Source organism: Typha latifolia, chromosome 3, assembly GCF_019914945.1.
Source record: "Typha latifolia isolate L0001 chromosome 3, TyphaL0001v2, whole genome shotgun sequence".
NCBI lineage: Eukaryota > Viridiplantae > Streptophyta > Magnoliopsida > Poales > Typhaceae > Typha > Typha latifolia.
Window position 1 is genome coordinate 7,635,900 of NC_133088.1, and position 15,290 is coordinate 7,651,189.

Below are 15,290 nucleotides of genomic sequence, written 5' to 3' on the forward strand. Positions count from 1 at the left end.
CCTTATTCAACAAAGAAGTAAGAGGAGCAGCGATCTTGCCATATCTGGCGATGAAGCGTCATAATATCCGGTCAGTCCCAAAAATCCTCTCAATCCGGTGGTAATAGTAGGAATAGGCCAAGCAGTCATACATGCAACATTTTGAGGATCCGCCGTTACACCATCCGCTGAAATGACGTGGCATAAATACTCTACTTGTGGAACTCCCCATAGGCACTAGGACTTTTTGATCTTCAGTTGGTTTTGCTTCAACAAATTCAGCATGTCCTCCAAATGCTGCCAATGCTCCAATTCAGTCATGCTATACACTAAAATATCGTCAAAAATACCAAGATATACCTTCGCAAGAGAGGCCAAAATATATCATTCATGAGGTCTTGAAAGGTAGTTGTAGCATTGGTGAGACCAAAAGGCATCACCCGAAACTCGTAATGCCCGTCTAGATTCTGAAATGTAGTTTTGTGCACATCTGCCGGGTGAACTCTAATTTGATGATACCCGGCCCTCAAGTCAAACTTATTAAATATAGTCGTCCCTGCAAACTCGTCCAGCAACTCCTTGATAACCGGAATAGGGTATCGATCTTTGACGATAATAGTGTTTAGTGCCCGATAGTTAACACAAAAACGTCATGTCCCGTCCTTTTTTCGCACTAATAGCACGGGGGATGAGTATGAGCTATGACTTGGTTGAATGAGACCTTGCTCCAACATCTCAGCTACCATTATTGAGATAACTTATTTTTGCACATGTGGATACCGATATGGCCTCACGTTCGTCGGTGCAGCCTCGAGTATAATCTCTATGCGATGGTCTGCCGCTCTCCTCGGGGGCAACTCCTGTGGCTCCTCAAACAGTCCAGAAAAGTTATCTAATAAATTAGACAATTCAATGGTAGTACCTGAACTCGTCCGAGGCTATCTCCTGCTTGTCCTAACTAAAGAAGATAGGCCAAATTACGCACAAAGCAGCCCCATCATAGGCTGCATCGTAGGAATCGACGAAGACCGAACACCATCCAGCCGCACATCTTAGTTTCCTTATTTAAATTGCATCCACATGCTCCGAAAATCAAATATGACGGGTCCAAAACTGTGTAAACACTGAGCACCAAGGACAATGTCCGCTCCTCGCAGCACCAACGGATACAAGTCCACAATGATATCGTGTCCTTGCACCCGTATACCGACACGACGACACAAGCACTCCGCCCTAAGCTTCATGCCGTCTCCAATAGCAATGTCAAATCCCATTGTCAGTTCAGCATCCAAACCCAATCTCCTCACTAACCTCTCGTCTAGAAAGTTGTGTGTACTCCCTAAATCGATGAGAATGTGCATACAATGCTTTCTAACGAGTCCGTCTACTCGTAACGTCCTCGGCGGGGAAGTACCCAAATATGCATGCATCGATATTTCAACTTGGATATCTTCCTCCACGCCCTCCTCAACGGTCTCATCATGGACCACCTCTGAACACTCTCCATCATCAACAACCTCATCATCCTCCTCAATACCGTCGATAAGCATCACACTCCCGATCGATTTAGAACACCGATGACTAGGTGTAAAACACTCATCACATCGAAAGCAAAGCCCCTTCGCTCTTCGCTCCTCCACCAAGGCAGGTGTGAGAGTTTGAATGAGGGTCTTGTGCCTCCTCTAACATCGGAAGAAGGTCTCAAAGGTGGTCATGGTCTAGTACTCGCAGCCGCTGTTTTAGAAACTGTAGAATTTCCAGCCGACGTTCTAAGTGTAAACCGCCCATTTCGGTTGCCCCAATTGGTTTTCGCTGCCATCTTTAGAGCCTTATATTTTTGCTCCATCCTCGCGGCCTTCTCAAAAGCCTCCTCAAGAGTAGTAGGATATAGAGCACAAATATCTGATTGTATCTCATCCCACAGCTCTGAAATAAATGTACTCATCAATGTCCATTCGAGCCACAATGGCTCGCAATGACTACTAACTCTTTCAAACTCAGCTTGGTACTCCAATACGGTTGTCCTCTAAACCATCTTGCTTAATGTGACAGCAAAATCTTTATTTGCTGATGTCCCAAATCTGCGTATAATCCTCCTACAAAAATTAGCCATCCGGTAAATCTACCACTAGGAAGAATTGATCTATACCAATGCAATGCCGTTCCTTAGAGGTGAAAGCTTGCCATTTGGACTTTTGCATCTTCCGCTATACCTTGACAATCAAAATATTGTTCAACTTGAAACACCCAATCCATTGGATCACCGCCTTGGAATTTTGGAAAGTCCAAGCATGCGGTTCTCCCCCGAATAGCATTGTCGGGTTCGCGAAAGATCCTTGGTTCAAGTCTAAACCTTTATGTAGGTTAATCACCCTCTCTAAATCCTTGAGCACGTCCATCACCATTTCCATAGAGATCAACCTCATCGACGAAGCGCACCGGTGTCGCACGCCTCTCGGGTCCACCACCGCCGGTCTTGGGTTTTGCAACGGAGGTGGGGAATGATGTATGGACATAGGTAAGAGGGGATCATTGACACTCGCATGACACACCTGGACCTATGGGGTATATGTTCGATGGGGTCCCACCACTAGTCCTTCTTGAAACTCCGATCACCATCGAGGAGATAATGAATCAAATCAGTTACTAACATATTCTTTGAAATCATTGTGATCCTATTGAATTGAGTCAACTCTATGCATCAATGTATAGAACATACCCATAATTTCATCCATATTCGCACTCATGGGCGTTGGTTGACTCGGTCCTACCGTGGTCACTCCAAAGGAATCGACCTCATGGTTAGGGCCATCGTGGATTGAGTCCTCCCTTGTCGATGTGCTCTCCATAGGTTTCCTTGTTGATGTCATCTTTCTTGTTTCAACCATTAATGGAGGTCTGAGGTTCGTCTGCTCTAATACTAATTTGATAGGCTCTGATACTAATTGATAGGCTCTGATACCATTTTGATAGGCTCTCATACCAATTGTTAAGCTCTGATACCAATTTGTTAAGCTCTGATACCAATTAATAAGTTCTTCAACCAAAGATAAGCTATGCAATGATTCCTTCAAGATCTGAATGTATTACAGGAATCAGTTTGCACGACCGTAGAAAACTATTCGTCAAATATTCTCATGTAGTTAGAAAATTATGAAACCAATTGGGTTAGATCTATAATTTCCTAATATATAATTGTTTTATTTATGCCCTTTGTATATTCGAACTATAGCAGGGACGAAAATACGGAATAATATGGGTGATGGTGGTGGTGACGGGTGGAGTGGATGTTAGGGTTATGGATGGGTATGGAGATGAAAGTGGATGGTGGATGTGATTACTTAATATAGACGAAGGGAACAAAGTGGTCAAGATACCAAAGAAGAGGGGTAGCTCGACAGTCGAGGGAGATTAGAAGTTAGGAGAAGCTTTGCCAATGGTAGAGGTGGAAGGATGGTGAAGAGGGAGAAGCGAAAAGTCTAGAGAGAAGATAAGAGGCAAGAAATCAATAATCTAATAGCATAAAAAATTTGGCTGCCATCCACATATATATAGAGGCTAGCCAATAAGTCCTAAAAAATATGAAATCCTAATTCTACGGGATTCCCGTCGATCGCAATATGAAATCCTTCGTCTTCTTCGCTCCCGTTCTCTCAATCCCCGGCGACGCCGCTTCTAACCTCCCTCGTTCGGCTAATCACCCTAGTCCCTTAGGGGTGGCCCTCTTCTCCCCCTTCGTCCAATCTATCCCACACTTGCCCTAATCCTTCCATCAACTACAACCCTTCCACCATCACTTTTTACCGGTGCCACCACATTAACGCCGGTCCTCCACCATCCACCATTACCTAGGATCTCGTGCCTCCATCCACGGATCCAAAACAAAGCATCCTGATGTTCGTCTACTAAACGAACGATATGTCGAGATCCCCAACTCCGATTCGCTGGAAACTTGATTTGTTGGAAAGCTCTTTTTCGGGCTAAAACATATCAAAATTTCACGTCGATCCGACGGCGGAATATTTCGGGATCTTATTTCAAAGTTCTGTGCAAGATCTAGTCCAGATCTGAGAATTGGAAAAGATCGATCTTTAGCCCCAAAGACGTGATCGTATCAATCTGGTATCAGAGCTCCATAGCCAGAGGTGTGATCATATCAAGCTGGTATCAGAGCCTTAGCCCCAAAGAGAAGATCGTATCAATGCAATAAGAAAAGATCCTATTTAAATGTATCATATCGCCGATTTGTGCAAAAGGGAGACTAAAAACAGCGATGTCGATGCCTTATCCAGATGCCTGAACCCAGCCGAGTTGGCCTACAAGAATGATCCGGAAGCTAAGAATATGATGACGACCTTGCTGCAGATCCTAATTGTAAACAAGGGGTGTTGATGAGGGACGGACTCTTGTTAGACAAGGGAAAGATCATTGTTCCAGTTGACCGTCAATTGCGCTTGGAGTTAATGCGTCACTTCCATGATTCTCCTATGGCTAGACATGAACGGGTGTTACGCACCTAAAAAAGGTTGAGTCAGAGTTGTATATGGGATGGGATGAAGAAGGATGTGTAGGCCTATGTCAAGTTTTGTGAAGTGTGCCAAAGGACAAAGACGGAGTCGGCCAAACCTGCTCGATTGCTTCAACCGCTTTCCATTCTGACCAAGGTTTGGGAGGATGTTGCCGTGGATTTCATTGATGGCCTACCCAAGGCCAAGGGAGATTATATTATATTGGTAGTGGTAGATTGCCTCAGTAAGTATGTCTAACACCCCAAATATTATAAATAAAAAAATCCCGTGACGCACACGCGGAGCGCGTGCGTCACAGGCACCTGCCACTCTGCCCCCTCCTCCTCTTCTTCTTCTTCTTCCCCTTCCCTTGCCGTGCACGCCATCTCTCTTATCCTCTTATCCCCTTCCCATCGCCGCAGCCACCTCGATCCTCCCCCCCCCCCCCATTTTTCCTCCTCCACCGCATTGCCTCTCTCCCTCTCTCTCATGGTTGCCGACGCCAGAGCCGACAGACTCGGAGCCGCCGAAGCTCGGACCGAGAGCGTTCGAGCTTGCCGACCAACCGCTCTCTTTTTCTGTAAGCCACCCTACCCCCCCTGCCATTAAATTCTGTAGTATAACCCCCCTCCTTCCTCTTTCTTTTCCTTTCCCCTCTTTCCTTTTTCTTTCCCTTTTTCCCTTTTCACTTACCCGCCGACCTCGCGCTGCGCCGCCAGCCTCGTGGCCGTGTCGTCGGCCTCGCGCTACGCCGTCGGCCTCGTGCCGCAGCCCCGCAACCTCGTGGACCCCTCTCCTCGCCTCGACCTCCTTCCATCGGGAGGAGATGGGGTGGAGGGGTGGGGGGTATAACCCCCACCCATTTCCCCCTTACTGGGCTGCAGTGGTCTGCAGCCCACTAAGCTGGTATTGGGGTGGGCTGCAGACCGCAGCCCACCAGCTCGGTCTGTGTGGGCTGCAGGCCACAACCCACCTGGCCTTGGATCCGAGTGGGCTGCAGGTTGCAGCCCATTAGCCCATTGTTGGGTGGGCTGCAGTCTGCAGCCCACTATTCCAACCTTGGTGGGCTGTGGCTGGGCCCCCAGCCCACCAAGGCCCTATTTGCTTTTTCGGTTGGGTTTGAGCCTACCCATTGCCTCTAGCCTAGCCCATTTGGGGTCATTTGGACCCTATAACCCTGTTTATCTTTTTCACGTGATTTGATTAGCCTGATCCCTCGTAATGACAATCTAGTATCATGTGAATTTTGGGATAACATAAGACTCCTAGGAGACCCTTGACTCATGTATTTTACCAAACATAAATGCGCTAATAAGATAATTAATTCTATTAGTTCACTAATCTTACGTATGGCTTACTTGCGTGAATTAATAGGATTGACACCACGTGAGGAGGATTTTGGGTTTCCGGAGGAGCTGGCTAGCTGACGAGTTTTACCTTACTATGGAGACCCCCTCCAAGCGAGTAGAGTTATACAAATCTAGAATAACATAATTACAGTCATTATATCTGTCATGACACTATAGGAAATGTCGGTATTAATGCATGCAGTTAGTACACCATGTTATATCTTTTGCATATGTAGTTATTGATAACCTGCTCAGCATTATATTATTAGAATGTTAATGTAGCATAAACATTAGTGTGGTAATGTTTTACATGTGTCCTGTATGGTATACCATTGCATAGATGTATGATTACTGTGAATATAGGATGTAATGATCATGATGACTATAACATGCTTTATACACTCATAAACACTGCACCCTTCCACCTATCAGTAGTAGCCGAATTCTGACTAGGCAGTACCCTTACTCACTCAGCCTAGGGTTAAGGGTAGAGTGTATCTTATATGACTATACTATTAGCGGCCTACACCTGAGGTCGGGAAGCCTGTGTGGCATTCAGTTAGTTATACTACATAGTTAGGACTAGATTATGATGATAGAAGAACATGATTATAAGGCGGGGATTATCTCTAGCAGTACCCGACGACGCAGGGTTAGGGCGTCTGTTGATGAGCCGAGGGCTCCCAATTCTCCCGCCGAGGGCGGTGATGATTTAGAGAGAGTGAGATATGTGCTTACGACCGGGGTCCTGAGTCTGATGGCCACAGACAACCGGTCACATGTAGTGTCGCCATACACGTGTAGGTGACATTACCGCTAGATGTGTATATATGCCCCCTTGATGTATGAGATGATGGATGATTGTTTCTTAAGAGTATTTACCCTGTGTGGTGAATAGCTCGGTGAGCGATGATAAGTATGATTAATGCTTTGGTAGGCCTGAGATGACTAAACTGCTATTTTATTGCTATGCATAATATGTAAAACCTATGATTGAGATGTGTACGAATAAGATATTGTATTAAGCTTTAGATTTGTGTGAACTTATCATGATACGCTTAGGAATTAGCATGTTCCAGGATAGTGACTAGTAATCTTTATCGATTGCATTGATTTAGTAAATTGTGGTAAGTCTTTTCAATAAGCATATCGTTATCGTTAGCAAATATAGGCATACATTGGATATACACATGTGATTTCATTATTTTTAGATTGTATGGATCCTACTCGCTGGGTTGTAAGCTCACCACCTCATGGTGGTATTATTTTCAGAGCTAGGGGATGCAGGTGCGAGTAGCGAGGAGTAACTGCTTTTCCTTTTCAGTAGGTTTGTTAGTTGTGTTAAGCCCCTGCGAGGGCGTGATGACGATGTTGTATTTTGGACTTTAGCATTGTATTTTGGATGTATATTTGGAAGGCTTATTGTGGTCTGTGGACTTGTATCCGGACTCTTATAATTGAGTTTATTTATGGTGAAATTGTGTTGTTGTGTGCCTTGTGAAATTCTTGTACTGATAGGTCATGTGATGCACCGCGTGGGGGGATTTACCCACGCGGTTTACACGCAAAGGTTTGGGTGTTTCAGTATGCGCATTTTTCAGCCTTAGCGCATCCTTACACGGCGAAAAGGGTGGCTGAGGTCTATGTGCGCGACGTGGCCAAGATGCATGGTATGCCAAAATCAATTGTTTCAGATCGTGATCCTATATTTGTGAGTCAATTTTGGTAGGAATTCTTTGCACTCTAAGGGACTACCTTTTGGATGAGTTCAGCCTATCATCCTCAAACGGGCAAGCAATCCAAAGTGCTGAACCGTTGCATAGAGTTTTGTGGGCGAGCGACCACGACGGTGAATATCTTATTTGCCTTGGGCGGAATAGTCGTATAATACAATTTTTCATTCGGCCATTGGCATGACTCCATTTGAGGCTGTTTATAGACAACTCTCTCCTACCTTATAGACATACTTGCCATCAGCTTGAATAGAGCAAATCGAGGTAGATGCTATTTTGAGAGACAGTGATGGAGTGTTGAGGAGACTCAAAATACACTTAAAGGCTGCCCAAAATAGGATGAAGTAAGTTTACGACCAGAGGCACCAAGAAAGGTCCTTCTCGATTGGGGATTGGGTCTTCATCAAACTCCAACCATATCGACAAAGCTCAGTTAGACCAATTCTCAATCAGAAGTTAGCTCCAAAATTTTATGGACCAAACTAGGAGATTGAGAGGATTGGACCGGTAGCCTATCGCCTTGACTTACCAGAGGAGGCACAGATATACCTAGTATTTCATATTTTGAATCTCAAGGCTCGAGTTCCCCATACCGAGCCCATCGGAGGTGTTCCACGCAAACCAACGATGACGGAAGCCAAAAAGTTTGAATCCGAACCAAATATCCCTACTCCAGTTCGGATCCTAGCTCGCCGACACACTCGAGTTTAGGACGAGTGGATGACTGAGATTTTGGTGGAGTGGCAAGGACGCCTAGTGGGGGAGGCGACATGGATGCCGGAAGCTGACTTCATGGACCGTTACCTTGAGCTGACACCTTGAGGGCAAGGTGCACGAATGCATGGTGGAGTGATACGATTCGATCCATATTGGCTCCACGCGTGACATTGGGTTCATGGGAATGAGCCTATTTATCTAATTTAGTAAGTAGAATCAATAAAATCTATTTTTGCCAGGGTGGTTCGAACGCCTGCATCACGTTCGCATCGATAGAGAACGGAATTGGCGCGTTCGAACGCACCACGGTGAAAGTGTGGGTTAAGTTAGGAATTGTTAGGGTTGTTTGTGGTGTTTTTATGTTCATTATGGAGTCTTTAGGGTGAGCTCTATATATATGTGGAGGAAACCCTAATTGAGATTTTTTTTATCTAGATTGGAATTGGCTTTAGCCTCATCTCCTTCTCTCTTGATTCTACCCATTGGCACCCTCTCCCACCTCCCTTCTTCCACCGCCCAAGTCTTTGGTCAGTTTTATTCTAGCCTCTCACCTCCCTCTTCCACAGCAACTTCTCCCTCTAGACACTAAGATCTAATCCTAGCATCCATCTAACTATTGGAGGGCTATTAAGCTATAGAATTTAAGTGTCAGAATCGTTGGGATCAAATTAGGCCGGTTCGTAACATAAAATATATACTCTAATTTTGAAAAGGTGTACACGAAAACCTAACAAAAAAATAGTATATATCACATATGTAAATTATGTGCAAAGACGATATGAAATGTGCATTTTATTTGGGGGATTTGCACTATAAACAATTGTAGATTATATATTTTCACTCTTACCCATTTTACCTTTACCTTATCGGTTTACCACATTTTTATGTAGAATGGTCATAACACCCGTGAACATATTTAGTGGAGAAAGTTGTCATCACCTACAATATCTAATCTAACTTACCCTACCTCACTCTCTCACTTCTCACCCAGCCGCCATTTTAGCTTTTTTCCAAACTCCTTCTTTTCCCTTCCCCAAATCAATCTTCACCCTCATCCTCTCCCATGGGCAACACGATCTTTCTCCTCAACAGCTAGGAAGTGCTAATAATCAATGGCGCAACAATGGGGACAACTGAGTGTGAACTCAATAAGAACTTGTCCCTCGCGTCAATCGTCTACCACATCGAAGATCGCACAAGAGTGTGCTTTGACGTGGAATGCGTGATGATGACTCCGTGGCTTTACCATATTGTCCCTCATCATCGCTAATACCTCAATCTCTACTACCACTTCGCCAACACCAATGACACCTCCTGCTGAAAGCCGATGTAGATTTGTTACTAAATATTGTCGCAATATTGCTACAATATTGTTACTAAATATTGCCTAATTTTACTAGATTTGTGTATTGTTATATAATTTTTGTTAGTTTGATTAGAAAATGATGTATATATTATAAATCTTGTTGTATTAAGTTCTTATAGTAATCTTATAAATGGGTGAATCAGGTCAGTGTAAATGGGTGAATCTCATTGTGTAAATAGGTTAATCACGTCATGTAAATAGGTTAATCATGTCATATAAATGGGTTGACTATGTTGTATAAAGAATACAACTCATTTATTAAATAGGTTAAATGAATTGTATCTTTTTACCAATTAGTAAACGAGTCATGTTTGTATTTAGAAATTTAACCCGTTTAAGAAACGAGTCATATTCATATTTGTACTAACCTAATCCAATTCAAACTCGACTAATCCAACCCGATTGCCACCTTTTTTTTGTTTTAGAATAAGAAACTATGCCAGCTTAGATTAGAATATGTCGACCAATAGATTCAGCCGAAGTATCAAAAAGAAAGAGAGAACACAACAATTGGGGGAGCTCCTCAGCAAACCTCAACCAGCAAACCAAGAAGCCAACTGCCCCTGGTGTGCAGCCTAGTCTGCCACCCGGTTGCCACCCCTAGTGCCTATTGCCTGCTCGAACTATCCACCGCAAATAGTCTGCAGTAACAACTGCAGGAAATTAAATACATTTAGAAATATTTGGAGCCCTCAATTTGCTCAAATTAATTTTTAATCAAAAAAAATTGCTCAAATTAATTTTTAATCAAAAAAAATTGCTCAAATTAATTTTTAATCAAAAAAAAATTGCTCAAATTAATTTTTAATCAAAAAAAAAATTGCTCAAATTATTCTCAGAATGTATTTACTAATCAATGTGAACCAAGTAACAGACACGAGTTCCTTCATTCCGTCTTTATCGGGTCCTCCCTCTGCTTTGACTCTTCTACCTGAAATATGCTGTGGGTGCACTACCGACCCACGCCTTTCCGATGACGTGGAAGGGAATATTAAAAAAAAAAAAAAACCAAAGCAAGAAGTAAAAGATAACTTCCCAGGGAGGGAAACTCCTAGCTTTTCGCGCCGTTTATTTTTTTTAAAAGGAGCAAAATAAAGATAAGAGAGAAAAGTCACGAAGCACGCCGCTGCCGCTGCCGCTGCCGCTGTCACTGTCGTTTTCGGCGGACCGTTTCCCCACAGCCGTCTAATATAACGGCCGTATCCTCCGCCCGTCACGGAAGATGTCTGAGGCGCATGTTCCCACCGTCTTGATTTTATGCGGACGTCCAAGTACCATGATTTTATAATTAACACTTTACTTGGCAAGTGCTGTCCTCTTAATCTTCTTCCTGGATCTCTGTCTCCCCAATCTTTATTATCTCCCTTTCCGTAAAGTCCACAATATACATAAAAATAGAGAACGATTATGTAAAATTAATATTTTCATCAAAGACATAACCCCCCTTATAAAAATTATAATTGTTCACAAGGTTTATTAAGTTAAATTCAGTTTGTTTAATGTTTTTGGGCTCGTTTAAGATTTGGGCTTAATGTGGCTCAGCTTGAGAGTGAGCTCAGCCTGCTTACTGCATTTATTCCTCGCACCAACTAGAAGCGGTTTTCACGGTCTCACGTTCCCGCACCTCCCCCCGTGCGGACTCGTTCACTGACGACAGGGTCACATGACGAGTCCCCTAATTCGACACGTATCGGTCTCGTTTTAGTGACCGCACATGACTGGGCGGGTCATTCCATGTACCCGTTCGCGTCGCTCAAGGTCGAGTGCTTCTGACCAATGATAATGAGCCGCGTGGGCGCAGTTCTCTTTCACCATAATCTACTTTTTCGCGTTCAAGGTACTGACACTTCTCGCGACTGGAAAATTACTGCCTTGTCCTTGGTAGGAGGCAACCTGGCTCATAGTTGTTTAGGTTCCACTAATCCCTTCATTAACTTAGGTCCATGTTTGCCCTAATCTTAGATGTCCCTCAAATTTTGCTATAATATAGGGTAAGTTAGATTACCATATTTCTCATTGATTACAATTTTATTACATCTTAGGGGCACCTACCATTTTTTTTAACTAACTAGAATATCCTGATCTTAAGAAATTGCACTATCTGACCTCTTATTTTTAATATATTTAGTTTATATTAAATTGTAAATTTGTTATGATCTATCTTAAATGATATTATTACGAGGGAGTTTCTCTTTGGCGGGCAAAACTTGTATTAAATCTCTAATTACACAATTAATTGCTCCTGCAAGTAGAAATTTTCGGGGGACTTTTTGGAGTGCCCCCTATCATTGCTCGAGATAGACTAGGTGGTTCGTTAGGCGCAAAGGTCAGGGACGGTATGCGATCGACATGGGCGGCGCGAGGGAAGCTTGGGGGTCAGAGACTCAGAGGCCATTATCCTTTGTCGGGCCCCATCCACGCACTGAGAACAACCCAAATGCCAAGCTATCCACCACCTCCAGAGCACGAGGACTCCAGACTAATTACCCAGTCATAACTATAATTAATTAATTAATTACAGCACTTCAGTACTATATCTTGGGGGTATAAGAAAGTAAGAAGATGGGGTGCGCTAGAAAAAAAAATTAAAAAAAAAGAAGGGGTAGGAATAAGACTAGCGTAGTTGATCCAGGTCGGGCAGGTTGTGTTTAGTTCACTGCCCAGGGCCCAGGTCAGGCATGTGAATGATGGCCCTTGGCGTATAAACTCGGGTTTGAACATTATACTTATTTATATATAAAAACCGATGGAGAACCCCAAGGGGTTGGGCATAGGTTCTCACTACCTAACAAAAGTTCTCTTCCCCTTCCTTGTAGCTATTTGAGGTTAGTACTTCCTGTACCCAAAGAAGGGTTCATTGAGTTCCTTTGAATTCGTAGCTGGAAGATTTGAGTTTGTTGCTTCTCATCCAGTACTCAAATCGAAGCCGAGAGAAGAGAAAGGAGGGAAAGAGAAGAAATGGGATGGAGTTCTTGCTTGGACGAGTTTGAGAGACTCGCAAACATTCCCAGAGTCGTCATCGACAATGGCGTCTGCCCAACTGCGACCCACGTCAAGGTAAGAATAAGAGTAAGCGATTTAATTCCCAATTAAATCTTGCACGTCTTTCCTGGATTAACCCATGATTTTGTTTATCTTTAGGTGGATAGTGCCCGGAAACACGGGATCCTCTTGGAGGCCATCCAGGTCCTCACCGACCTCGATCTCACCATCCAAAAGGGCTACATATCATCCGATGGCCGCTGGTTCATGGACGTCTTCCACGTCACCGATCGCCACGGGCGCAAGCTTACTGATGCCGGCGTTATCTCCTGCATCGAGCACTCCCTCGTAGCCGACTCCTCCGCCGACAACGGCTTGGATAAACTAACGGCGTTAGAGCTAACGGGAGCCGACCGCCCTGGTCTCCTCTCTGAGATCTTCGCCGTGCTTGCCGATCTCGAATTCAACGTCGTTGAGGCCAAGGCGTGGACCCACAATGGCCGGATCGGTTCTATAATCTTGGTCAATAACTCGGACCCAGGTTCGCAACGAGTCCATTGCATCGAATCGCGACTGCGGAACGTTCTCAAGATTAGCGTCTCGTCTCCGGCTCAGACCAACTCGGATCGGAGGCTCCACCAGCTCATGTTCGAAGACCGGGACTACGAGCGCGTCAACTCGGGGGAGAACTCGTCCACTTCTCGTTCTTCCGTTTCAGTTACGAACTGGGTCGAGAAAGGCTACTCTGTTGTCACCGTGCAATGCCGGGATCGGCCCAAGTTGCTGTTCGATGTTGTGTGCACTTTAACGGATATGGAGTATGTTGTGTTCCATGGCACCATTAATACCGATGGCGCCAGAGCGCACCAGGTACGATTTTTATTTTCTTTTCGGTGTATTTGTTTTTATTATTTTAGGATTAGTAGAAAGGCTAATTACTTGAATTGGTTTTTTTTTCGCGCAATCTTTAGGAATTTTACATTAGGCATTCCGATGGGAGCCCCATCAGCTCGGAAGCCGAGAGGCAGCGTGTGATCCAATGCTTGCAAGCCGCCATCAAGCGGAGAGCATCCGAGGTAAAAAAAAATTCGCATACAAATGAGTAATTGATGCTATTTTGTCTATTATTATTCGTATTAACATTATCGGCAATGAGCAGGGATTGAGGCTAGAGCTATGCACATCGGATCGGCGGGGGCTACTCGCCGACGTGACTAGGACATTCCGGGAGAATGGGCTCTCGGTGACGAGGGCCGAGGTGGCGACCAGAGGCCAGATGGCGACGAACGTGTTCCACGTCATCGACACCGCCGGCCGCCCCGCCGACCCCAAGACGATCAATGCTGTCATCGATAGGATCGGCGCGGATTTCCTCAAGGTGAACGAGGATTCTCCGCCGCGCTTCTCTGCCGGCGAGGAGGCCGGTACTGGTGGTGGGGCTGGACTGTTCTACCTGCGCAGCCTAGTGAAGAGGAATCTCTCCAACCTGGGTCTCATTAGATCCTACTCTTCATTGGAGACCAAACGAAGCGTCACATGAGGTGATTGGGGGAATCTACGTGGCAATTGTTGGGTATTACTACAAAGCCTATACCTTGCTTCCGCTTGTGTTTCATATGGAATGGTTTGTACATACAAAAAGATTAGTATTAGTTTGGGGAGACATGGAAGTGAGACAAGGAAAGGATAGCTGTTAGTTGTTCGAAGTAAGGAGTCAGGGACCCAGTGTTTGTTATGTTGTCAACTACCTGTGTAAATTCGTAGTTGGATGGTTGTATGTCTTCTTTATTTGTACATAATGAAGTTGATATATGGTACTATTTCTAATATTAGTGTTTGACTACATCTAGATTTGTTAGCTAAAGTTCTGTCATTGGAATATTCCACCTCCTTTTACCTGGTCTTTGAATTTATTATACCTTTTTCAATGCTTCAAGCCTTCAACTCTTTAGACGAAACGCCACCTGCTTCATTAACAGCTATGACTCATTAGAAATTCTGGAAGGTGAATTAATAATCAAACTCTTTGAATCTGAGAAAGAGACTGCAGCCCTCCCTAGCCCCTTCCACTGAAGCATCCGTAACGCCTTATTTCAAGCCAGAGTCACTTTCTTGATGTGCTGTATTATTGAGGTCAATTTTATTTTGTATTTTTAAAATTTATATTGACTAGGAAAAATGGTGTTTTAGCTAATCCGACAATGATGGTCATTTTTACTGCTTGTTTTTATTTTCTGTTTATCAAAGAACTGGATAAGGCTTATTAAAATTGTTATGGAGAGATAGAGTGGTATTACTATCACATGACAACTCGGCACTTGACCCATTATATCACATCGGGCACCATTACGGGGGAGAAAGATGAGGCCTAGCTTCATTAATTAAACGGAATTTAGTTCAACCCTAAATACTTTGAAGCCTATTAGTCTCTATATATATATATATATATATTTTTTTTTCCTTTTAGTTCTTTCTCAAAACTGTCGACACATGATACTTGATACGAGACAGATTGAAAGAATGATAAAGTTACATTTGAAGTAGCATTTTTTCTGTTACATTTTAGGTTTTACACTCTATTAGACTTCAAATGTATTAGAGTTATTTCTTTCAATTTAAGGTCATTTCCTCCTTTTATTTCCTCAAGTAGGTGAAC

General features: G+C 43.8%; 1 protein-coding gene across 2 annotated transcripts; it reads left to right on the forward strand.

Annotated features, from left to right (window-relative positions):
- The first annotated feature begins 12,287 nt into the window (after positions 1–12,287).
- Positions 12,288–14,461, forward strand: LOC140783512 (ACT domain-containing protein ACR8-like). 2 transcript variants are annotated; one of them, XM_073130413.1, is made up of 5 exons: positions 12,288–12,477; positions 12,565–12,709; positions 12,794–13,504; positions 13,606–13,710; positions 13,794–14,461. In XM_073130413.1, exons 2-5 carry the CDS (start codon positions 12,611–12,613, stop codon positions 14,172–14,174), a joined length of 1,296 nt encoding a protein of 431 aa, XP_072986514.1. In that variant the 5' UTR covers positions 12,288–12,477; positions 12,565–12,610; the 3' UTR covers positions 14,175–14,461. The 2 variants fall into 2 exon arrangements, with proteins under 2 accessions (XP_072986514.1, XP_072986515.1); XM_073130414.1 differs by having other exon boundaries at positions 12,473–12,709.
- Positions 14,462–15,290: the final 829 nt, after the last annotated feature.